This window comes from Pelecanus crispus, chromosome 15, assembly GCF_030463565.1.
Source record: "Pelecanus crispus isolate bPelCri1 chromosome 15, bPelCri1.pri, whole genome shotgun sequence".
Lineage (NCBI taxonomy): Eukaryota > Metazoa > Chordata > Aves > Pelecaniformes > Pelecanidae > Pelecanus > Pelecanus crispus.
Genome location: NC_134657.1, coordinates 9879299 through 9902909, shown reverse-complemented (window position 1 = coordinate 9902909; position 23611 = coordinate 9879299). Strand labels below are relative to the sequence as shown.

The 23611-nt window shown below is 63.6% G+C and overlaps 2 protein-coding genes across 6 annotated transcripts in view; one reads left to right on the top strand and one right to left on the bottom strand.

Annotated features, from left to right (window-relative positions):
• CHD5 (chromodomain helicase DNA binding protein 5) overlaps positions 1-5059 on the top strand; it is a 30372-nt gene extending 25313 nt beyond the window's left edge. Inside the window, exons 29-41 of the mRNA XM_075721744.1 lie at positions 71-204; positions 608-752; positions 939-1098; positions 1253-1332; positions 1455-1584; positions 2162-2251; positions 2657-2794; positions 3051-3159; positions 3355-3487; positions 4020-4215; positions 4521-4684; positions 4784-4898; positions 5020-5059. Of these exons, the coding sequence (XP_075577859.1) occupies positions 71-204; positions 608-752; positions 939-1098; positions 1253-1332; positions 1455-1584; positions 2162-2251; positions 2657-2794; positions 3051-3159; positions 3355-3487; positions 4020-4215; positions 4521-4684; positions 4784-4898; positions 5020-5027 (1602 nt within the window). The 3' untranslated portion in view covers positions 5028-5059. The remainder of the gene's footprint in view (positions 1-70; positions 205-607; positions 753-938; positions 1099-1252; positions 1333-1454; positions 1585-2161; positions 2252-2656; positions 2795-3050; positions 3160-3354; positions 3488-4019; positions 4216-4520; positions 4685-4783; positions 4899-5019) is intronic.
• A 3961-nt stretch (positions 5060-9020) lies between these two features.
• Positions 9021-21948, bottom strand: KCNAB2 (potassium voltage-gated channel subfamily A regulatory beta subunit 2). Of its 5 annotated transcripts, none has more exons than XM_075721470.1 (15): positions 21872-21948; positions 21496-21537; positions 13579-13622; positions 13149-13186; positions 12927-13006; positions 12425-12469; positions 12203-12247; positions 12087-12130; positions 11894-11980; positions 10631-10716; positions 10325-10445; positions 10076-10170; positions 9756-9876; positions 9555-9643; positions 9021-9110 (listed from the first exon to the last, which is right to left on the bottom strand). In XM_075721470.1, the coding sequence occupies exons 1-15, from the start codon at positions 21946-21948 to the stop codon at positions 9021-9023; spliced, it is 1104 nt and encodes a 367-aa protein (XP_075577585.1). The 5 variants fall into 5 exon arrangements, with proteins under 5 accessions (XP_075577585.1, XP_075577581.1, XP_075577586.1 ...); XM_075721466.1 differs by lacking the exons at positions 21496-21537; positions 21872-21948 and adding exons at positions 11550-11594; positions 17835-18055; XM_075721471.1 differs by lacking the exon at positions 21496-21537.
• Between the last annotated feature and the right edge of the window lie 1663 nt (positions 21949-23611).

The window sequence follows — 23611 nt, the reverse complement described above, 5'->3', positions numbered from 1 at the left end:
GTGAGGCACTGAGATGCCACACGCTTCTGAGGCCGCATTGTGATCCCAGCAACACCTCTGCTCCCTGCAGGTTCTCGGCTTCAACGCCCGCCAGCGCAAGGCTTTCCTGAACGCTATCATGCGCTGGGGCATGCCGCCCCAGGACGCCTTCAACTCTCACTGGCTGGTGCGGGATCTGCGAGGGAAGAGCGAGAAGGAGTTCAGGTACCGGGGGGTCCTGGGCAGGCAGGGCAAGGTCTGTCCGGGGCTCCTTTTGATCGTGGTGAGCACTTAGCTCGCACGTTCAGGACGAACTGATCACCCTGTTGTCTTGCCACGTTACCGTCCCTGGCCGTGCTCCCCAGGGCAAGGCAGAGGCTGTGCTGTGACAAAGCCAGCTGGGCAGCAGTGGCCCGAGTGCCTGCACACCCCCACCAAGGTTTCTTTTTGGGGAGGCACCGCCTGTTTCATTTGAGAGGGCCGCTATCATTCTCTTTATGATGGCTGAATCTTAGCCTGGGTGTGAGACTCTGCCCTTGCCCCCGGGTGGAAGCAGAGGGTGCAGGCCCTTGGCTGAGTGGGGAGTCCGTGGGCCGAGCTGGACCGAGGCCTGGCTTTCCTTCCACAGGGCGTACGTGTCTCTCTTCATGAGACATTTGTGTGAACCTGGGGCAGACGGTGCCGAAACCTTTGCGGATGGTGTTCCCCGGGAAGGGCTGTCGCGGCAGCACGTGCTGACTCGCATAGGAGTCATGTCGCTAGTAAGGAAGAAGGTGGGTGAGTAAAATTTTAAATGTGCCCTTTCAGGTATGTTCTGGAGGCTCGTGTGTTTCATTGGCCGCTGAATGCCTCTTGCCAGGGTTCCCCTGCCGAATCTCACAGGCTTGGTGCACAGCCGTTTCTGACCGGGCTGGAAATGTCTCTGCTGTGTTTGACTTGATGGTGTGCATCTGCCCCAGGTCCAGGAGTTCGAGCACGTCAATGGGAAGTACAGCACCCCAGATCTGATTCTCGAGGGCCCGGAGAGCAAGAAGTGCAGCGAGATTGTGTCTTCAGATCCCAACACCCCTGTTGCAGCCAGCCCAGCACATACGCACACAGGACCTGCGGCCCTTGCAGGTGGGTGCGCCTACAGGCTTCCAGGGGACCGTGGCTTCGGTCTGGCTGGGGAAGGGCGGTGGGCCGAGACACCAGAAGGTCTTGCAGGTGTCTGCCTGCCCTGGCAGCGCGCGCGGCCCTGTTCAATACCTTCCTTGCTTTGCTGTTGCTACAGACAAAACAGAAACGCAACTTGGGTTCCAGGAGGAAAAGGACCAAGTGGAGCAGAAGTCCAGGAAGGCATCCGACAGCCAGGTAGGGTGGCTTCTTTCGGCACCTCCTCCGGGAAGCCTTCTCGTGGCCTGCCCGGAAACTCGGAATGCTCCCCAAGGAAAGGGCAAGGCTGGGCTGATCCGGTGCGGGCACTTTACATCAAGGTGCCTGCGAGCGTGGAGAAGGTGGAAAGCGAAGAGCACCCAGAAAGCTGTGACGGCAAAGAGAAACCGAGGGAAGAGAAGCAAGAGGAGAATGAAAAGGCTGAGCCTTCTCCCGAGCCTCTGGTGAAAGGTGGGTCTCTGGCTTGGATGCATGCGATCCCCATGTGCGGGCTCCCCTCTCGGCCATGGCTGGGACTTCTGTGGGGCTGTGGCACTCGGCAGTGGCAGCGATTTGCGCTGGAGAAGTTCTGCAGCTGAAGTTGTGTGGAGACCAGCTCGAGCGCGCTGGTGCTCCTGACGGGCAGGCTTTCCCTCTGGTGCAAGGCTCCCGCACCTCCATCTTGCTTGGGTTTTCCTCTTCTCCAGATCACAGTGGGAAACCTCAATGTCACAAAATCCTGTAGCAATTCCTGAAAAGAAACTGACGCCTCCAGATTGTACATTATGAGAAGTGCTCATTTTGGGGGGTATTTTCTCTTCCTAGCAGTATATTCCTCCAGACGTCTCAAGGAAGAGGGAAGACGAAATACATTTTCTTGATAAAATGCAAAAGAATGTTCTGTTAGAAGTTTTTCAAACACCTTGGATGTACATGCCATAGAAACACTTTACTCTAAAAGGGAGAGTCTATCCAGACATTAAGTTGTGGTTCCCTGAAGAGCATTTTGCACGCCAAGCTTTTCTCATAGTCCTGTTCCCTTCTGCAGATGAGGGGGTTCAAGAGAAGGAGAAGCCTTTGGAGAAGCTGGAGTTGAACAGCAGCCCAGGGAAAGGGGAGGACAAAGAAGTCAGAGCAGGTGAGGTGCAAGGAGGCTTTGGGGCAAAAAGCGGTGTGAAGGGTCTCCAAAGCAAGGCAGGCGCCTGGCGCAGAGGCAAGGGAGCGTGTCTGCGGGGCGATGGTGAGGAGAGCCGTTGGCACCCGCAGCAGCTGGCGCTTGTCTTCTGGTGGGTGATGCTGAGCGCCACGAGCAGGAACAAGACCCAGTTACGCGGGGCCGTGCCCGTGCTTGCCGTGGAAAGAGCAGCACCGGCCGGAGGAGGCAGATGGTCGGCTGCTGTGGAGCAGCGAGCGGGCTGGTGGCTTTTCCAACCATGGCTTTAGCGAGGAGTTCCTCTGGCAGCTGATGGGGCAAGGATGACACTGGTCGGTCTTTTGGCAGAGTACAGTTAGACAGGCGCTGTTTCTTGTGTTTGCCGAGCAGAGGATGCCAAGGCGGAGGAGAAGGAGCAAAATGAGGCGCAGCAGAACGGTGACAAAGAGGAAGAAGATGATGGAAAGAAGGATGACAGAAACATGAACTTCCGATTCATGTTCAACATTGCTGACGGTGGCTTTACAGGTAAGAGCAAGAGACGAGGCATCGGCCGCTCCCACAGAGCTTCTGCACAGCTCTGAACCCGCGCAAGAAACGCGAACCATGTAAAAAGGCTGCAGGTGGGATGGTGCTTCAGCCTCACAGCAGCGTGTCTCGGTGCTGCGCTGTGCCCGTAGCTGCCCGGGAAATGTCATCGCTTGCCCTGCCTGATGCGCTGTGCCGTGCCTTGTCCCTGGCAGCCCCGCTGCCTGGCCGGGCTGCCTCACTTCTGCTTCCGCAGAGCTGCACACGCTGTGGCAGAACGAGGAAAGGGCTGCCATCTCCTCCGGCAAGATCTACGACATCTGGCACCGCCGGCACGACTACTGGCTGTTGGCAGGAATCGTCACGTACCCTTTGACTCGGTGGGACCGTGCCTCCTGCCGTTGAGTGGCGAGGAGGCGAGCGATGCCTCCGTGGGCACGGGAGCTGGGGCGGCGGCGCGGTGATGAGCAGGCAGGGGGTTCGGCGACGCGCTGTCACTGCGGTGCGGTGGGCATGCTTTCGGCCAGCCGGTTCTTTCCTTGACGCTCCCTCCGCACCAGTCATGGCTACGCCCGCTGGCAGGACATCCAGAACGACCCGCGCTACGTGATTCTGAATGAGCCGTTCAAGTCAGAGATACACAAGGGGAACTACCTCGAGATGAAGAACAAGTTCCTTGCCCGGCGGTTCAAGGCGAGTTGCAGGTCCAGGGCTGGTGAGTCCTTACTGGCGGGGAGGACCCGAGCGGCGCCCCAGAGCCGGCGGGGAGCCCGCCAGCACCTTCTGGGAGTGCAGCAGGGAGCGGCCACGTGCCTTGTGAGGGCCTTGCAGTCGCCAGAGGTGAGCAGGCACCCAGCAGCCGGGGTTGATCCCGAGGAGCTCGCAGGCTCTGCTGTATGGGACTGGGCTGGCTGCCTGATCCCCTCTCTGCGAGCGGGCTGGGCTGGGTGCTCTGCCCGCTCCCGACGCGTGCGATGCCCTGGAAATGCTGCCCACATCCCCTTCTGGGATGCTCAGTGTCTGAAAGGGCCTGCGTTCAGGGTGAGGCAGCGTAAGGGCTAAGCCCGTTCCCCCAGGATCTTTTGGGGGTGAGGCCAGTGGGGTGCGTGGCAGGGCAGAGGCTCTGCCGGCACAAACCACGTGGGCAGCTGGAGCCTGCGGAGCGGTGCTGGTTTATGCTGGTGTGGGATCTGGTCCTGAATCCTTCCCCTCCTGTACCTCACAGTTGCTGGAGCAGGCCCTGGTGATCGAGGAGCAGCTGCGGAGGGCTGCGTACCTCAACATGACCCAAGACCCCAGTCACCCGGCCATGGCATTGAACGCCCGTCTGGCTGAAGTGGAGTGCCTTGCCGAGAGCCACCAGCATCTCTCCAAAGAGTCCCTGGCTGGGAACAAGCCCGCGAACGCCGTCCTGCACAAGGGTGCGTGCTGGCAGAGGAGGGGCGGGAGCCTGCCCCGGGGGGCCAGGAAGGGTTTGCCACCCTGACCATGGGGAAATCCAGCCGGGAGGTTGTCCCCGTCTCGCGTTCCCTGGGCCAGGAGCTGCCTGATCCTCCCTGGCTCGCTTTGCCAGCAAGGGCACCAGAAAGCGGCACGCTGCTGCTGCAGCCAGCGGCGACGGGGGTCCGCAGCGCGCTCTGCCATTGGCTCCCGGCTGCCGGAGCTTGCCGCTCCCCGGGGCTGGGACGTTCCCCCCGGCCTGAGCGCCGCCTCGCTCTGCTTGCAGTGCTGAACCAGCTCGAGGAGTTGCTGAGCGACATGAAGGCCGACGTGACACGCCTGCCCTCCATGCTGTCCCGCATCCCACCCGTGGCCGCCCGGCTGCAGATGTCTGAGCGGAGCATCCTCAGCCGCCTGGCCACGCGTGGGGGGGACCCCGGCGTCCAGCAGGTCAGCGGGGACGGGGACGGAGCCCCTCGCCGGGGCTGGCGGGGGGCAGGGGCAGCAGGGCATCGGGGCAGTGGCTCTTACCCCTCCTTACCTCCCCAGGGCTCCTTTGGCTCCTCCCAGATGTACAACAACAACTTCGGGCCAAATTTCCGCGGTCCCGGGCCGGGCGGTATTGTGAACTACAGTCAGATGCCTCTGGGACCATATGTGACCGGTAGGTCGGGGTTTCGAGCGGACGCTCCCGGGCAGAGAAATTGAGGAGGCAGATTTGCGTGGGCCAGGAGCATCGCCAAAGGACAGCGGGCAAGCAAGGTGTCTCCTCTCTCTCATTGCAGATATTTAGCTGTTCCCACGATTTTCCTCCGCAGCTCCCGTTTCCAGCTGAGGTAAGGCTGTGCTTACCGCGTTCTGTTCACCGGCGTCTTGTGGGAACACGCGTGTGGACATGTGAGGGGGCGGGGGCCATTCGAGGGCTCTGGATGCGGCCTCAGGCTCGAGTGACCGCAGCGGGTACTGGCAGCAGAGGTGGGAGCAGGGGCCAGACCCTTCCCAAAGCCCTCGGTTCGGAAGCCCAAGCTGGCTGCCCCTGCCTGGGGGGGTTGGCACGCTCCCCCTGCCCCTTGTGTGGTGTGGGGAGGGTCTGGAGCCCGGCTGATGGGCAGCTCTCCCCTCTCCTTGCAGCAGCCCCCGGGGGCCGCTCCCCGGCCCCCCAGCCAAAAGCCGCCCTGTCGCTGGAGGAAGGGCAGAGGAAGCGCGGCGGCATCGCCTGCCTGGAAGATGAGCTGCCGCCGGCGCTGCTGGGCTCCCCGCTCCCGCTTCAAGTGTGCTTCGACCGACGCGTCCCCCCCGCCGTCGCCGGAGAGGCTGGGACGGGGGTTTCATTTCCGTGTACATTTTTTGCACTTTCTTATTGAAGACTTGAAGAGTTTGTCTGGGCAAGGTGGGCTAAGCTGAGAAGGGAGGTGGAGTCACGGTGTTTGTGTCTGGTTTTATTGGCACGTGTGGGGTGTGAGGGGAGGCCGGCGGGCGCCCCGCTTCCCGGCTGGCTGCTCCGGGGCCGGGCCGGCTCCCGCTCCCAAGCTTCCCCATAAGGTCCATTTCTACGTCCTCGTGGTGTTTGAGCAAGTGCATGCGTGCTGCCAGCCCTGCCGCCGGAGCCTGCCTGCCCAGCCCCGGCGGCAGCAGCGGCGTGCGCCGGTGCTGCCGCGGGGACCCCCGGTGCTGTCGCGGTGAGGCTGGGGCTCCCGGCGTGCCGGGCTTGGGGCGCGCGGGTGGAGGTGGCGCGGGCGGGAGGGAGGGGACGGCCGGAGCCGGAACGGGGACACCTGCGAGCGCGGTGACACCGACCGCGCTGCAGCGGCAGCCTCTTGCCGGAGGCTGACGGCAGCTGTAAGCAACACCCCCGCATTCACTTCGTACTCTGTGTGTCCCGGTTTCTGTTCTCTGTGGTTTAATAAATCCTTCCGGAAGGATGCAGCGGGAGCCTGGCGGGGTGAGCGGCTGGGGGGGCGAGGGCGGCTGCGCTCCGTGGGACGGGGCGGCCCCAGGGGGTCCCGGCTGCGGGCACGGTCCCTGCACTGTCCCACGCACACACGCGTGCACACGCAGGCACACGCACACCCCGCGCACATGCGCAGGGTCCGGCGGCCACGGAGCTGCCGCCTCCCCAGCCCCGTCTCTCCCGCGCGCTCGTCCGGCACACGCACGCACACCGAGGCAGAAGTGTCTGTGTCTGTAGATCTGTACATACAGATGTGCGTATGCATACAGCTGTCGTTTTTATATGTGCTAACAGACACATGTCCATATATGCATGCCTATCCGCATAATGCACATCTATGTGTATATATCTCTACAGATATATAGATGTGTATATATCTATATGCATAGACACGTGTAGATACACATATAATTGTAATTTTTAGATGTGTGTGTGCATATATAGATTTTTATAAGCATACATAGATATAAGTAGGTATTGATCTATAGGTATAGCTAAAGGTATAGGTATTTAGGTGCAGCTGTGTCTGCGGGTGTGTCGATATGCTCACATCGAACTGTTTTGTACAAGTGTGTGTGTAATGTGTTTGTAACGATTTTAATACGTGTGTGTTCATGTGCTTACCTGCATATATAAGTAAATAGATAGGGGTGTGTGTATATGTAGGCAAGGTATGGGTAGCTAGGCATAGCCGTATATACCTATGTATGGATGTAAAGATACGTATTTACATGGGTGTATAGACACATACATGTATCTGTGTATATACACAGAAATAGGTATTTGTAATTTATGTGTGTATATATACACACATATGTATGTAGATAGAGATATATATCTACATATCTCTATACGGATAGACAGGTATGTAGATCTGTGTGTGTGTATATATACATATACACAGACACACACATGTATTTGTAATTTTTCTATATTTATACATAAGTGTAGATATAAATAGATACAGATAAAAGTGTATAAATATAGCTACACATATATAGTATACATATGTGCGTATACACAGATACACATATATATGTTTGTAATTTTATACATATATATGAGTATACCTGTGTTTATATATCATGCAAACATCTATGTAGTTACATAGATATCCGTAGATATACGTATCTAGATAAAGGTAAGTAGGTATAGATACAGATAAATCAACGTACCTAAGGGGAGGGTGGTATATATGTATGTGTGGGTGCGCGTACACATATGCTCCCTGCCCCGTGTTTATGCACACACGCAACACTCAAGGCAGGGATAGAAGTAGAGCTGTGTCTGCATACATGGTGATAAACACACACACACACACACACGTGTCTATGTGTAGAGCTAAAGTTTTGTGCATGGATTTATATAAATTTGTGATTTTTATATTTATGTGTGTGCATATATAGGGATGTGTGTGCGTGTATGGCTATAGATGGGTATTGGCAAAGAGATGTGCTTCTGCACAGAGAGCGAGCACCCGTAGACATACGTGGAGGTAGCTGTAGCTCTATCTAAATTACCAGTGTGGGTATGTCCATGTAGATCTGTAGGCATACGTGAGATATATAGGTATAGGTATGAGTGTATAGGGGGTTTTATATATAAGTATTGACATAGATATATCTGCATGTATATATACATGTATATGTATATACACACATGTGTATATCTATTTGTAATTTTCATATATGTGTGCATATATATACATACAAATATATGCATACCTGTATCAACCTATTTACATAGATATGTACATAGCCATATATCTACATATACGGATATATACGTATAGCTATATAGATATGTATGTATATACACAAATACACATCTACGTTTGTGTGTTTGTATATGTATTATATGTGTAATTTTTAGAGATGTGTGCATATACGTCTACATACATTGATTGAGGTATGTAAAGAGGTATCGCTACCTGTATAAAGATAGCTGTAACTGTAGGGTTATAGGTAGAGAGATCTGCATCTATACATACAGCTGTCGGGGGGGGGGGTGTGTGTGTGTGTGTACGTATATACGCACTTGTCATCTATATACACGCGTGCACGTGTGTGATTGTAGCTAAAGGTACTTGTAGGTACCGCGGTGTAGCTACACAGCCGCTTGCAGCTGTGCCTATAGGTGCATGCACACCGGCATGTCACGTGTATGTATATCCCTGCGCGTACACGTGCGTGTCTGTGGACGCGCTCACCTGCACGCTCGCGCGTGTACTCGCCTCCCTGGGCTCCCTCGGTGGGCGGCTGCCCCCGGCCCCCACTGCGCTCCCCCCTCCCCACCCCCCACCACCCCCTCGGGAGCGGGTGCTCCCGTGGGACTGCAGCCCCCACGGTGCCGGTGCCGGGTCGGCGGTGCCGGCGCCGCCGCAACGTGGGCAGGGCAGAGGCGAGGGGCCGGGGCGCAGGCTGGGGAACAGCTTCTTGTTGTCGGTCTCGTGGGCGTACAGCACCCGCTCGCGCCCCCGCGCCCGTCCCCGCCGCCTCCAGCAACGCGGGGGGTGGGAGCGACGCATGCAACGGGCCCCCGCGCCGCGCCGCGCCGGCGGTGCCCACGGTGGCTTCGGTTGCGGGCGGGGCAGCCAGGCAGCTCGGGGCTCGCCCTGGCATGCTCCCTGCCGGCGGCCGTCCCTGCGCTCCAGAGCCGCGTTGGGTGGCAGCGGTACGGTGGTCCGGGGCAGCGCGGGCGGGAACACTGGCTCTCGGCGCTCGCGGCGCATCGGGCTCGCAGTGCAAACCACACTCTCCACTTTGCTCCAACAAAGCGTAAGCAAGCGAACGGGCGGCGAGGGCTGTGCGGCGGGCAGCGTGCTCGTGCGCGCGCTTAGGATCTGTAGTCCTTCTTGCTGTAGGGTTTGTTGCCCAGGATGCTATCGATCTCGTGGACGATGGAAGACGACAGCTTCGGAAGGACCTGTGGGGACAGGGAACGCCGTTGGGAGCCAGCATCGTGCCGCTGGCGCATGCGGGAGGATGCAGCCTCTGGCGGCACATGGCCGTGCCGCGCTCACCAGCTCCACCCCGCCACCCTGATGCTATGAGCCCCGGCTTGCCGGCTGAGCGACTCAGTTACGGAAAGCCCGGGTTGGGCTCGTCCGCTGCCTTCCCAGCCCGGCAAAGCCTCATCTCTGCTGCTCGGCTTCGGATCAAGCAAAACCTGTAATTTTTTGTTTCAGGCGAGGTTCGCGACCTCCTTTTCCTCCACGGCGCGTCGCAGCACCACGCACTGCGGTACCGCAGCAGCAAAGCGTGCCCAGGCAGGCGCTGCCCCGTTAACGCCCCGCGAGCAGGGTCTGCTCACTTCCCCGCGGCGAAGCCTCCCCCGGAGCGCGCTGCTGGCGCGGCGGGGAGCGCTGACCTGTATTGCTCCTATGTTCTCCATCAGCTGGTCGGCGTTGGAGGCACCCAGCAAGACGGAGCTGACGCCCTCGTTGCGCAGGCACCAGGCTGGGGCAGAAGGGAGAGCAGAGGCTGAGCACGGCCTGGCCGCCCCTGGCGTCCCCCTCTGGCCCCCCCAGGCACCCCCCTCCAGCCCCCCTCCGCCCCCCGGTACCCTTACCGATGGCGAGCTGCGGCAGGGTGCAGCCCAGGCGCTCGGCGATGGCCTGCAGCTCCTTCAGCTTCGCCTGCTGCCGCCGGCCCTCCTCGCTCAGGATCTTGTCCTTCAGCCACTGGTATCCCTGGGGGGCGGGAGGGGGCTCAGAGCTGGTGTCACGGGGGGGTCGGGGCGTACCGGGACCTGGTGCAGGCAGGGCATCCCCAAACTCCCCAGGTCGTGGCTCTGGGACCTCCTGCTCCCACAGGGACCTTGTTGCCGCCCCTGGCCCCGCTCCCCTGGCTCTGCCCATCCTGCTGTAACCCCCTGCCGGGCGGGCTCACCTTCAGTGAGGCGCGGGAGTAGGGGGGGATCCCCCCGTCGTACTTCCCCGAGACGATGCCGCAGGCCAGCGGGGACCAGGTCATGGCTCCGACGCCTGCGGGCAGAGCAGAGCAGGGGGGTGACGCTGCCGCTCCCCCGGGTGCCGTGGCACAGGGGCTGGCCAGCGCCAGGGACACGCACCGCGGCAGAGCCGGGCTTTGGGGAGCGCTGGGCGAGGCGGGGCTGGGGTGGGACCCCCGCCACCGTACCTATCTTGTGGAAGAGCTCGGGAAGCTGCACCTCCACCTTCTCCCGCTGGAACATGTGGTACTCAGCCTGCTCGCAGATTGGCGGGATCAGGTTGAACTGCCGGGCCACCGAGTACGCCTCCTGCCAAAGAGCCGGGACCCTCAGCGCCCCGCCGCACCCCCCGAGCCCCCCGAGAGCTGCCCTGACAGCTAATTAAGGCTCAAGCGCATCTGCACACGCTTGGCTCCCGACAGCTGCTGTCTAATTAAATCAGGGTCACTGGCAGCACCGGGGCTGCTCTGCCGTGGCCGTCCCCAGGCGCCTACCATAATCTCCATGGAGCTCCAGCGCGAGGTCCCCCAGTACATGGCCATCCCCTGGTTGATGACGTGGGTCATGGCTCGCACCGTCTCTGCCAGGAGGGAAGGGGAGAGCGGCAGGTGGGGGTTAGCGGGGTGCTGCGCCGGCAGGAGGGGGCTTGCACCGTGCCAAAGGCTGGCGAGCGTCCCGCTCCCCAACGCCGAGGTGGGAGCTGGGTTGCGTCTGGAGGATGCTTTTGGAGAAGGAGCAGGACAGGGACCAAGGGAGCAGCCGCTCGGGACGTGCCAGGGACCACGGCCGACCCTGACATGCTGTCGGTGATGCCGGGGCTCTCCCGGCACAGAGAGCAGCCGCTCGGCTCCTGGCACCGGCCCCACGCCCCGCAGGGTACCAGTGCTGGCACTGTGCTTGGCACCGCTGCAGGCGGAGACCCAAAGCATTGCCCGTGCACCAAGACCTAGGAGAGGGAGGGAACCCCACACCCTGTGCCAGGGGGTTCTCGGCAGGCAGCCGGCCCTGAGCCATGCGGGCTGGGGCCAAGCCAAGGCGCGCTCCTGCAGCCAAAGGCGGGCAGTGGGGAGAGCAATGGGCACGAGGCTTGCCTGGCCGGCACCAGAGCGCGCGTCCTGGCACACTCGCAGCTGCCCCGGCGAGGAGGGGCCCTGCCATGGTCCCTGGCGCGGGGTGGCAAGGTCCCCGAGGAGGCTGGGGAGCCTCTTCGCTTTTTTCCCCTTTAGCTGCGCGATGGTCTGCAGGGGCGGGGGGTGTTTTTGTTGTGCTGCTGCTGCCTGTATATTTTATGGCGGGGTTTGCTCGGGGTGGGGGGGACAGGGATGGAAATCTTGGAGGAGCCGGGGTTCTGCCCCGGGAAATGCCGCTGGGATGCAGGCGGTGGCCAGCGGGCAGAGTGCGGGCAGGGAGTACCTTCTACGATGAAAGTCCTGGACTTGGAGGAACTAAATGGGTGCCCTGGTGATAAGAGAGAGATTGAGAGAGAGCGGAGTTGGCCGCTGCTGGCGGAGCGGAGCGAGCAGCTCACCGGGACGGGGGCGACGACCCGCCACTGCGCCACCAACCCGGCCCCGCCACTGCTCAAGTGGGGTCCCGGCGGCAGAGGCTTAACCGTGGCATGGGCTGACCGTGGCGGCAGAGGGGCGGTTTCTGCTTGGGAGGGGAGAACGCCCTTGAAATAAAAGGCTGGCACAAACCAACCGCGACGGCAACAAAAGGCGGCAGGGAGGAGCACGGCACCGCGGCATGGCACCCACCTTCCATCGGTGTGTTGGGGTCGGGCCGGTTGGCGAACACCACGTCCACGTACTCCAGCTGCAGCCGCTCCAGCGACGCCTTCAGACCTGCCACACCGACAGGACTGTCGGGCTCTGTGCCGCCAGCTGGTGAGGCAGCCGGCGCAGGCACAGCCTGGCGCCGAGGCCAGCAGCGCCCGGCAAGCATCCCTACCTTCTATGATGTGCTTTCGGGACAGGCCCCTCTCCGTCTCGGCCCTGGAAAAGGAAAGGTGGGTGAGAGCCCGGCACGCTCCGGCTGCTGTGCCGCGAGGCGTGTGTGCTACCTACTTTCCTCCCCAGAAGATTTTGGTGGTGATGACCAGGCTGGACCGTCTGCAGGGAGAGAGAGAGAGTCACCGGTGGGGGCACCCGCAAAGCCCTGCGCGCCCTGCCTGCTCCCTGCCCGCTCCCTGCCCACGTGCATCCACGCCCAGGGCTGCTCCGCCAGCTTTCCCAGCCCAGCAGCACCGCAGCAAGGGCTTTGCCACGCAGGAATGAAGCCTGGCTTACCTCCACCCTTTCTTCTTGATGATGTTCCCCAGCACGACCTCGGCCCTGCGAGGGAAGGAGACGTCAGCTGCGGACACCCCGGCTGCTGCGGCCATGGGAGCAGTGGCAGCTGGCAGGGACAGCCTGGCAGACTGAGGCAAACGCGGTGCCCACGGGGACGCGCTTTCCCCATCCGGCTGCAGTGCCGAGCTGCTCCCCGACACGCGAGCTTGCTATTTTTAAGTGGGCACATGGGCACGCTGCGATGCCTCTGGGCCACTGTGCCCCAGGCACAGCCGCTGCTCGTCGTGCCGGGGAGGGTGCACGGGTGCAGGCAGCCACAGGCAGCGTGGGACTGCACGAGCCATCGCCCCGCCGCAAGCAAGCGCTTGTGGCCCCATCCTGGCACCCGGTCTGCAGCCGGCAAACCCGGGAGACTCCCAGCACTGCCGCAGTTCGGAGATGCCGGAGGCCGGGGCGCAGCGTGAGGCCCCTTGTGCTGCTGCCGAAGTGGGGTACCTACTTGCCGGCGGCGTAGACTTCTGCCGTGTCGAAGAGATTAATGCCATTGTCGTAGGCTAAAGTCATCAGCTGCTCCGCCATCTGCAAGGGGAGAGCGGGGAGGGTCGGCGAAGGGGGTGGCTGAGAGCCAGAGCGCAGAGGCCGGCACCCGTGGCTGCGCCGGCCCCATCCGTTTGCCGCTTCGCTCGGGTAAGTCTGGGGAGGGCCGGGGCGCGATCCTTACCTCGTCTGTGATTTGCCCTCCGAAAGTCACCCATGTCCCTGCGGAGGAGAGAGGGTGCACGCATGGTGAATGCGGTGAGTGTGGTGAGCGTGGTGAGCATTGAACGCCGCCGCCCCAAGCCCCCGGCCACCCACCCCGGCTCCCCTGGCACAGCCCCGGCACGTGGCGGCCACGGTTGGCCCCGTTGCATGCAGCGCGGTGCTCCCAGCACAGCCTGGTCACTTCCTATCACGTCAAAGGAGAAAAAGGGAAAATAATTTGACAACTTCTGGGCCGCATCTCAATACCGCCGCCGGGCTGGAGGAAAACCCTTTCCTTCCCTTCGCAGAGCACGGCTGGAGCAGGCGAGTGCCGCCCTCGCCGGGGAGCGCCGGCAGCAGCCATGGGATGGAGGAGCCGCCGAGGGGCCGCCGCAAACCCCGGCACTTACCCAGGCCCAGGCAGGACACGCGCAGCCCAGACTTCCCGAGGTTCCTGGAAGACAGAGACCCGTTAGGAAAGCTGCCAGAGCACCCCAAAATGCGTCTCATGCATCTGCATGCCAGTGAGTCGTGGTCCCCGGTGCCGGTCCGCGTCCCCGTCCCCGGTCCCCATCCCCATCCCCGCCTGGGACAGTCCCGCAGCAAGGGTCCCCCCGCGACTGATTAAAGAGCCATCCCAAGCCGGGCATGCTCTGGCTCGGCGGTGCCACGGCCAGCACCGGCGCAGCGATGCTGTTTCCCCGTACGCAAAATAATTGCTGTGCCTGGCAGGGCCATCGAGAGCGGCAGCGGGCGGTGAGCTGGTTAAAACGGCTCTGGTGACGAGGCCGGGGTGTTTGGCACCTCCGGTGCAGGGGGACGGGGCAGGAGTGGGGGGAGATGGCACGCCGGTGGTCAGGCCTGGAGCGTCCCACACGGGGCACGAGCTGTGCCCGTTCTCTGCGGTGCGGCACAGAGAGGGTGCTCAGGAGCGGAGCAGTGTTCCGGTGAAACGGAGCACCCCTGAAAATTTGGCCTGCACAAGGAGCCAGAGAACAGCTTTGGGGAAGGGGGCCGGGCTGGCAGACGCCTTCGCTGCGGTGATGGAGAGCCAGTTTCTCGTTAAAAATGACAAAGGCTCAAGCGACGAGCGTTAAAATAAATAAAGTGTAGGTGAGCCGCGGCAGCTCGCCCGCGCGGGTGTCGCGTAGCAACCGGGAGGCACCGCCACCGCCGGCGTCGCTGGCATGGGCACGGGGACGGGGAGCCGGGCAGGGAGCAGCCGCGGTCCAAGAGTGGCGGCGGTGAATCACGGGCTGAGCCCAGTCGGGGCATCTTCCTTCCGCACCGCCACGTTATTGCCCAACATCTGGAGGCGCGGGTGCTCCCCCCCCAGTGCCGCGTTATTTTTAGAGCGTTCCATGGCGGGGAGAGGCCGTGGCCGTGGGGCGGCCGCAGCTCAAGGCCCGTGATGGGGGGTTATGGCAGGGAGGGGATGGCGCCAGCCCTGTCCCAGCCATTCCAGGCTGCAGGGGTTTCACCGGGGTCCTCATGGGTGGGTGGGCGCCAGCAGCGCATCACCGCTCCCGGCTTTCTTGCCCAAAAGCATCTTGCCCGGTCGCCCAACGGAGTCGCTGGCCGATAATGGGGGAGGCCAAGCCACCCGCTGCCTCTGCGGGAAGCAGCATCCCGCCGCGCTGTGCCGCAGCCTTCCCGTCCCCTCTGCTTGCACGGAGCATCGCCCCGTGCCACCGTCCCCCCAGCAGCTGCCAGCGGGGACCCCTGAGCCGGTCACCCAGCGCCTGGGAGAGGGTGGCCCCGGCGCCCTCCTCCTCCGGACACGGACGTGACCGCGGGGCGCGTGTGGTAAGCATGGAGGGTGCCGCTGCGCATGGCCCCAGTGCCGCCACCGCAAGGGTTCGGTGTTGGAGAGCCGGGGGGCCACCCCGGCCCCCTCCCCAGCGCCCGGGCGAGGGGACTTGGCTGGTTTGGACAACGGTGGTGGGTGCCGGCTGGTCTCATCCCCACGCTCGGCCGGCCTGATGGGCTTCGCAGCCCCGTGCCGGTCTCATCTGGGCTGCGGCGAGGGCACGCAGCGGCTGCAGCTGGAGCGTGGCGTGTGTGCCCCCCGGGGGGAAGCCCCCAGCCCCCAGCGCTCGGCTCCAGTGCCAGGGCTGCGGAGCACGTTAACCCAGCGGGTGCCGGCCGGGGGGGCACAAGGTGCACATGCTGCCCTTCGTTTCCAAACCCACCGCGGGCAGCCGAGGGCCGAATCCTGGCTTGCAGCTCCCTGCACACTTTGCGGGGCAGTGAGTCTCCGGCAACTCCGTAAGGATGCCATGGCAGCCCGCAGATTAACACGCGCCGCGACTCTCAGACCCCCTGGCTCGGCAGCCTGCCCGGCTCAGCAGATGCTGGGAATCCTACTAATCCTACCCCAAATTTTAGGGTCCTTTTCCCCCCCTCCCCGATCCTGCTGGTTTTACGCAAAGCCAGATCAAATCTGCACCGAGAGGGGACAGGAGCAAACGGTGAGGAAGGCAACGGAGGTGCACGGTCAGCACTTTTAGCACTGAGAAACCTACGGAGCGGGACGCGAGCCAGGGATTAGGGAAGTGCAGCACACCCGGCCCCCCCCAGACCCCCCCGCCGCCCCCTAAATCTTGGCGAGGAACGGAGAAAGCAGCCGAGCAGGCAGTGAATCCGCCTGCCCGAGCAGTGCGCCCGTCTCCTACCGGTATTTCATCCCCGGCTGCTTGACGCTGGACTCGCTGGAGGAGGGGACGTTCTGCACCGAGAGCTGCCCCAGGCTGCGGGCCACCATGGCCACCGCCCGGAACTTGCCGCGGGTGCCGAGGCTGGGGCTGCCGGCATTCTGCCGGTTCAGCCGGTCCTCCGCGCTCCGGCTCTTGATGCTGTGCTCGGAGCACACAAAGGAGACCTGCATGCTGCTCCGGCGGGCAGCCGTGCCAGCTGCCTAAATTTAGCCGGCGCCCCGGGCGAGGCGGGGAGCTCCTCCCGCGCGCCCACGCGCCGCTGCTCCGCCAACGTGACGGCGGGGGGCTGCGAGGCAGCGGGCGCGGAGCTGGCTCCCATCAGCCCTCCTGCCCTCAATATTTGATGAGCTCAGGAAGCGAGCAAGCGGCGGGGGGCACGGAGGGGAGCGCCGCAGCGGGTGTCCCCCAAAGAGACCCCCCAGCACCCTGCCGGGCATCCCCCACGGGCAACGCTTCCAGCCCAGCCCCGGCTCGGGGTGCAGCGGGGGGCGAAGGGGCCTCTTGCCTCCCTTGGGCCATGCCGCGGCAGCGCAGCATCCCTCCTCTCAGTCCGAAACAAAATCTCCCGGCAGGAGCGCGTGCACGTCGCCAAATACACGATTCTGGGGCGAGCGCGCAGGCGGTGGCGATGCCGCCGGCTCTCCTGGGGGCACAGCCGGGCGGTTTGCCCAAGCCGGACTGGTTGCCCCCCTCGGGGCCGTGGCCCCAGTGGCGCACCCCCCAAATTTTGCCCAGCACGAGCTAAGTGGATTGAGGCAAAACGCAGCCCGGCATCTCCTGACGAAGGAGGGATGTGAGCCGGCCGTGCTACAGCACCGTTTCGTGCCCGGGGACACGTGCTGGCTGCCTGCACCGGCCGTGGCCCCCGGGGAAGGAGCAAGGAGCAGGGCCAGGGCTTGCCTTGCGGGGGAAATTACGCATGTTCGGCCCCGAACTAATGAGAAATCTTGTAATCTCCTCCGCCTCCCCCTGCCGCAAAGCTTCTTAACCCAGTAATCCTGCCGGCGCCGGCTCTGCTCCCGGGGTGAGGGGACCCGGCAGCAATTGGCAGCTCCTGGAGGAGGAGAAACCCCTGAGATTTTGGGGGCAGCAGGCACATGCCCGCAGAGCATCGCTGGGGGTGCCCGCACCAGCCTCTCTCCATCAATAAATAACCGCCCCATGAATATTAGATGGGCTCTCGCCACCGTGTAAATGTTACCTCTGTTATTGTGAGCAGAGGGGAACCTGACCCACGGCGCGGCACAGCATGGCACGGCGCGGCTGGAGCCGGCAGAGCTGCCGGTCCCTGGGGGCTTCGCTGCAGCAGGGGGGTGAGGAGCACCCCTGCGTCGGCACAGGGGGGAACAGCCACTGTCCCCAGCCCCGGTGCCCCTGGCCCAAACCCAGCTGGGGTACTGGGGGTGCGCAGCCCACCGGCCGACGGCTCCGGCTGCCCGGTGTGTCCTCCCTGGCACGGGCGGGTAATGAGAAGGACAAAAGTCGGCTGAAATCCTGAGATGCCCCACGCCGTGCCTGGGACCCACATGTAAAATTAATGGCGCACCAGCTCTGCAATAACTGCTCGTTGGATCGAGCACCTCGGCAGCCGTTCGCTCCAACCGCCCGATCTTTACAAGCACGGAGTGTGTTTGCAACTTCCCAACGGCAAAAGGGAAATCAAGTGAGAAGATCAAAGATCATCGAGCAAGCAAGAGGCAACAGCGCTGACCTGCTGCAGCCTCTCCCGCGCACGCCACGCGAGATCGCCTTTTGTGCCACGGGTGCCGGCTCCTCCCGACCTCGGTGCCGCACAGGGAAACCGGTGAAATCCTGCAGGCCAGGCTTTTCCCCGATGAAGTGTAAAACCAGCACTAAGCAGCATCCCCTGCTCTGTCCCCACATCTCGGGCCTGGCGTGCTCGCCCCTCACCGCGTTCGCTGCCCCGGCCAGCGCCGGTGCTGCCTTACCTGTACTTCATACCGGTGACGCGGGCGGTGCCGTCGGCCAGGGAGAGCCCGTGCATCCGCAGGAACTCCTCCAGCGTCTTCGCCCGCACGGCCGCCCGCACGTCCCGCAGCCGCCGCAGCTCCAGCCCATCCGCCGGCCGGGGGGCTGGTGGCAGCCCCCACTCGGGGAGGTGCCGGCTGGCCACGCTGCGCAGGCTCTCGCTGTATGTCATGGAAAGCATCCTGCCGCCCGAGCGCGGGCTCTGCGGGCCAGCCCCACTGCCAACCGCTCAGCGATGCTACGGAGAGAGCTGGGAAAACACCCCGCTGCCACGCCGGGCTCCGCCGACGCTCGGGGCAGAGCCCTGCCTGCGCCGCAATGCCGGAGTGGTGGCACCCACCCTTGCAAGGACCTGTGGCAGGTCTGCGGCGTGGGGAGGGGAGAGCAGGGACCTTGGCAAAGCCAGTTGCTTCAGCGGAGTAAAGTCGTGGTGGTGGAAGCCGAAGAGCAAAGGGAAGGGTGAGAGCGGCAGCGTGGCAGGGAAGGGACGTGGTGCTGGCGGCGATGGGCAGCTGGGGCTGCAGCGGGTGCCCGCCACGGCCGCCCTGAGCCCGGCGAGCTGCTGCAGCCCGGCACGTGCCCCGGCTGTGCTGCCTCCCGGCTCGCACCAGTCGGGCTGCTGCTGGTTTGATCCCTGCGAGGGACGCGGTGGGCCCCAGGAGCCGGCTAGGGCGGGGCAAGCGGTGGCACAAGCGCCGCTGGTGAGAATCCGGCACCGCATGCCGGTGGGCGGGAGAGGCCGGGATGGGAAAGGCGGCCCCGTAGAGCTCCCTGGGGAGGGTGGGCATCCGCAGAGAGGCCGTGGGCACCAAGTGCTTGCCGATAGCTGCCATGCCTGCGGCAGGCTGCCGCAACCCGCGCCGCCAGCCAACACCTTCCCCGCAGCCACGGCAGCGACCTCCCAGTCGGTGCGGGCTGCCGAAAATAGCCTGCCGCAGAGCGGGCTCCTCACACGCCGGAGGTGCTTGCCGCCTCTACAGCTGGGATCTCGCCAGTGGTGGCACCGGCATCGATTTCCCTGCCGCTCTCTGCAGTGTCCCTCGCACTTAGTGTCTGAAAGGAGCGGGGACCAGGGCCAAAACCACGGTGCTGGTGCCAAAGTGGCTGCTGGGAGCCGGGAGCGCACCGTGCCGGAGCTGTGCCGGCATCAGGTTCCGGCTGGGCTCCCACTGGTGGTTTTTTTTCTTTCCCTGCGAAGCTCAAATTTATGGTAGCAGGAGCCAAAAGCCAAGCGCACTTTCCCATTCAGGTGTGACCTCAAGAAAAAAGAAGAAAACCCAGAAGATACGGAGCATCAGCTGGCAAGGGGTGACCGAAACCCCAGGGGCTCCGGCGATACCCAGCGCCGCCAGAGACCCTCCTGCACTCCTCCAGCTCCGCGGCAAGGGCTTGGGAACGCAGGGAGATGTGGAAAGGGGACCCCTCTCCTGCGGCAAAGCCAAACTGAACCCTGGCCACCAGCCTCCTCTTCCTGCCGTGCCGTGAAGCCAGAGTCCAGAGCTGGCACCGGTGGCACCAGCCCTTCTCCGTGGCTGGCGGTTTTAATTAGGGCAATGCTGGTGGCTCCTGCTGGGCACGGGTGCAGCACCCAGCCCCGGGGGGAGCCCCTTGCCCCCAGTGGGACCCCCTTGCCCAACAGCAGCTGGGAAAAGTCCGAGCCAGCTGCACCGCTGCTCTATAGCTGCACTGCACTGCAACAAAATCACTGCAGCAAGCGGAGCCGGGGGGTTTGGTCTGGGCCGCTTTGAGGAACAGGGTGGGAATCCACCATCCGCCTCATTTCGACACCTCCCTGATTTTTGGCTGAGCAACGTTACCGGCCGGTGGAGAGTGCGCAGAGGCAGTGGCTTCACCCACAGGCCGTTCGTTAGCAGAAATCCTGACGCTGCCTGAGACGAGAAGCAGCGGGGCTGCAGGAGCTGCCCAAGCCCAAGCAGTGCCGTGCCCAAGCGGGAGAGGCTGTTTTGCGGGGAAGGAGCGGGGATGGGGACAGGACACAGGCTCTGCGGGATAACGGGACCGTCAGCGCGCATCAGGGGCACAACAAGTGGGTGACGGCCGGGTGCGCAGGGTAGCTGCTCGGAAAGGCGCCTGTCCAGCCTGGCTTGCCAAGCTGGGAACTTGGCAAACAACAGCCTGCCTAAAACCAAAAAGACCCCAAATGACCCCCCCGCCCAAGCCACCAAATCCTGATTCCGCCGCGCAGCAAATCCTCCCTGCTGCCCGCAGCAGGCTGCGCCCATCCCAGCTCGCCGCCCGCGCTGCCGGCTCCGACTCACCCGCGCACCGGGGATGCTGCTCGTCAACGGCAAAGCTCTGGGTGGCCGGGCTGCCCTGGGGCAGCTATAAGAGATGTGCGGCTGCCGGGTTATTTTGCATTAGGGGAGTGTCGGCGCTTGGCATCCAAAGCAATTGGCGGCTGCGACGGGTCCCCCCAGAGCCCAGCTTTCTTGCCGCGCTCCATTAGCCCTGTTAGGGGATTTTCTTCCTTGCGAAGGGGAGCTAAATTATTCATGGCCGCTTTGCTAAAAGCCCAAGGATGTGCCGCCACTTTATCAACGCTGGCATCGCTGCCTCCGCCCGCAGCCGGGCCTCGCCCTGCAGCGAAAGGACCCGTGCCATCAACAAGTCCCGCGCCATCAGCACGCGGGGCGGTGGGGACAGCCGGGGGCACTGGGGGCCACTGGGGAGCGGAGCCAGTCCCCCGCGGTGGACACAGCCCTCCTGCTGTCCGCATGGCGGCAGGGTCGGAGCTGGGCTGCGGCAGGACCAAAACACGGGCTCCTCCGGACAGGAGCCCCGAAACGGGGCTGGGTGACAGACACCGGTGGCAGCTGCCTGCAGGCAGCCTATGGGCAAGCCGGCTCCTGCCTGTCGGCCTCGGGAGCCTTTCACAGCAGATGTGTCCAGCGGTTCAGGCGCGCGGCTGCACCTGGCCACTTTGGCAGCCAAAACCCACCTGCGGCTCGGGCTCGGCAGTGCCGGTGGCGGCACATCGCCGGGACAGGCACGCTCGCAGTGCCACCGAGCCACCCCGGTGCCGGGCAGCGTCTCCTCCTCCCGCCATGCGCGGGGATGGAGCAGGGAGGCCCCAGCTCCCCGGGGGGGCAGCCCCCCCGTCCCCATCCCACCACACCCTGGTCCAGCGCCGCTGGGCTGCTGCGGCCCCGGGAGCAGCAAAGTGGCTGCTGGCACGGTGTGCGGGGAAAAGTGCCGCCTTCGCTTCAGACGGTAAAAGGGTGGTGGTGGGGAGTGTTGCCTTCTGTACCACTTAACGATGCTTCTCTTAATGGAAGGAGCAGCGGAGCGGCTGGCCGCGTTCCTGGAGCCGCCCTTGGGAAAAGCCAGCGGGCTCTTCCTGGCGCAGCGCCAGTGCGGGATGCTCGCCCCAAGCCCCGCAGCAGCCCTCCGGCCACGCTCCGGCCACGCTCGGCTGCTTGGGGAGCGCGGCGACGACGGCCCCCCTCCACCCAGCCACACGCGTGGGGTCCCCACGTCACGCTGCCAAACCCACGAGCGGGCGAAGACGCGGTGACGCGCCGGGCGTGGGCAGGGACCACCGGGGCTTCGGCCGTGTCTGTTTGCCGGGTGGGATTTTGGGGAGGGGAATGGCTGGGTTACCTGTAGAACTGGAGCTGGCGCTTGGGGCTCCCATACCTCGCGCTTCCGACAGCAAAGGGGAGAAAGAAGAAAGATGCCACAAACCCCATTAGAAAGGTGGAGCGGGATCAAGCGGCAGAGCCGGCGGCCGCGGGAAGGGTCGGTGGTGCCCACCCATGCTGCATCACGGGGGGCCCGTGCGGCAGGCACTGGCAATCTCCCCGAAAGCACCCACTCTTCCCGTAACAGGCATCAGCGCCCAAAACCGCTGCTGCTGCCACGTGGGTTTTTGCAGTCCTGAAAGTTTTTGCACGAAGCGTGCCGCGGCTGTTTTCGGTGCCGAGGCCCCGGGTTTCAAGCCCTGCAGAGCCCCCCCAGTGCTGCCCCACACCCTTACCTGTAAATCATCCCTGGGGAGCCCGTCTGCCGCAGCGAGAGTCGCGCCGGGGAGTCAGTGGTGGATTCGGGATACATGGAGCCAGCCTGGGCTCCCCGGAGCCGCTCACCGCCTCACCCCTGGCACAGGGGAAGAGAAAAAGAGGAAGAAATGGGCGTTTTCGGGGCGCGCGCATGACGGTGCTTCCTGTTGCAGAAGCTCGCGAGCCGGATGGGCACACGGCACAGGCAGTGGCACGGGCAGTGGCAGGCAGGGCACGGCAGCCCTGCCAGCCCCAGACCCCAGGGCCCCCAACCTGACCCGCCGCGGACCCCAAAGCCGTCCTGCCCCTGCCCTGTGCTGCCGACTCCCCAGCTCGGTTGATCTCCCCAAACTTCTGGGGCTCCCAGGGAAGGCAGAGCGGGGCTGCTCGCTGCCTGCACTGCTGCCCGCACCGCTGCCCGCGGGAGGCAAGCAGGGCATGCCACGGGGCGACCCGGCTGCGGCAGCGAGGCACCGACCCGTGCCGTGGAGGTCTTACGACATACCAGGAAACGGTGAATAAACGCGGGCTTGAAAAATTAAACATTTTGCTGGTGTTTAACACTAAAGCAGCCCCCAGAGGGTCCCCCTGCAAGGGGCAAGCCAAGGAAAGGAAAACAGCTCGGCTTTTCCTGCAGCCCACACGTGACTGCGTGAGCAGGGGGGCAGGAGCTCCGAGGGAAAGGGGGGCTCGCCCCCGGGCACCCCCAACCCTCCCTGTCCCTGTCCCCATGCCAGGGGGCAGCCGGCGTGACTCCCTAGGGAGCGGTGCTCCTGCTCCCACTCCCCATCCCGCAACACCATCAGCAGTTTACAGAAAACCACGCCTCTTCCCTACAAAACTGGGGCTAATGTTTAAACTTAACCCATCTTTCTTTAGGCCCATGAAATGCCACCTCTACACCGCAGGTCACGAGCTGCTCTTTCCCCCGGATGGGGACTGAGAGATCCTGGGGCTCCTTCCCCGGCTGCCCTGGGCACAGCAGGAGCGTGGCCTTGCACGGCGTGCTCATGTCCTGGCCTGCATTCCTCCCGCATGCCGGCACAGCGTGCCTGCATCCTGCATCCCTCCCGCATCCCGCATCCCGGCACGGTGTGCCTGCATCCTCCATCCCTCCCGCATCCCGCATCCCAGCATGGTGTGCCTGCATCCTCCATCCCTCCCGCATCCCAGCACAGCATGCCTGCATCCTGCATCTCTCCCGCATCCCACATCCCTCCCGCATCCCGGCACAGTGTTCCTGCATCCCTCCCGCATCCCGGCACGGCGTGCCTGCATCCTGCATCCCTCCCGCATCCTGCATCCCTCCCGCATCCTGGCCCGGCATGCCTGCATCCCAGCGCAGCCCCTGCAGCCCACGCAGCCCAATGGCAGCGGCTGCGGCAGCCGAGCCCGTCCCCGCGGAGCCGCCTGCCCGCCCACCGCAGCCCCCGGCCCCGCTGCAGCCCCAGTGCAGCCCTCGGTGCAGAGCCCCGGCTCCCTCCTCCCCCGAGCGCCGCAGAAACGTGGCTGCCTTTGGCTGCAGCCGCGCCAGGGCTAGAGATCAGGCAGGCTCAGTAAAGCCGGGTTTATTTTTGGGAGGGCAGGAGGGAGCCACTCCCCCGCAGCCCTGAGCAGGACCCTGCTGAGCCCCCAAAGCCATTGCGACCCCCGGCTTCTCCCGGGGGGCTGCTCGTGTCACCTTCGCCGCTCCCCGCGGCCCTTGCCTGGCAGCGGGC

Coding starts and splice junctions, on each gene's coding strand:
- KCNAB2 (XM_075721466.1), bottom strand. CDS start 18,055: ATGCTTTCCATGACATACAGCGAGAGCCTGCGCAGCGTGGCCAGCCGG. Junction 9,644..9,755: donor CCTGCCGCAGCTCGCCATCG/GTAAGGGTACCG, acceptor CTTCTGCCCCAG/CCTGGTGCCTGCGCAACGAG. Junction 9,111..9,554: donor AGAACATAGGAGCAATACAG/GTCAGCGCTCCC, acceptor CTGTCCCCACAG/GTCCTTCCGAAGCTGTCGTC.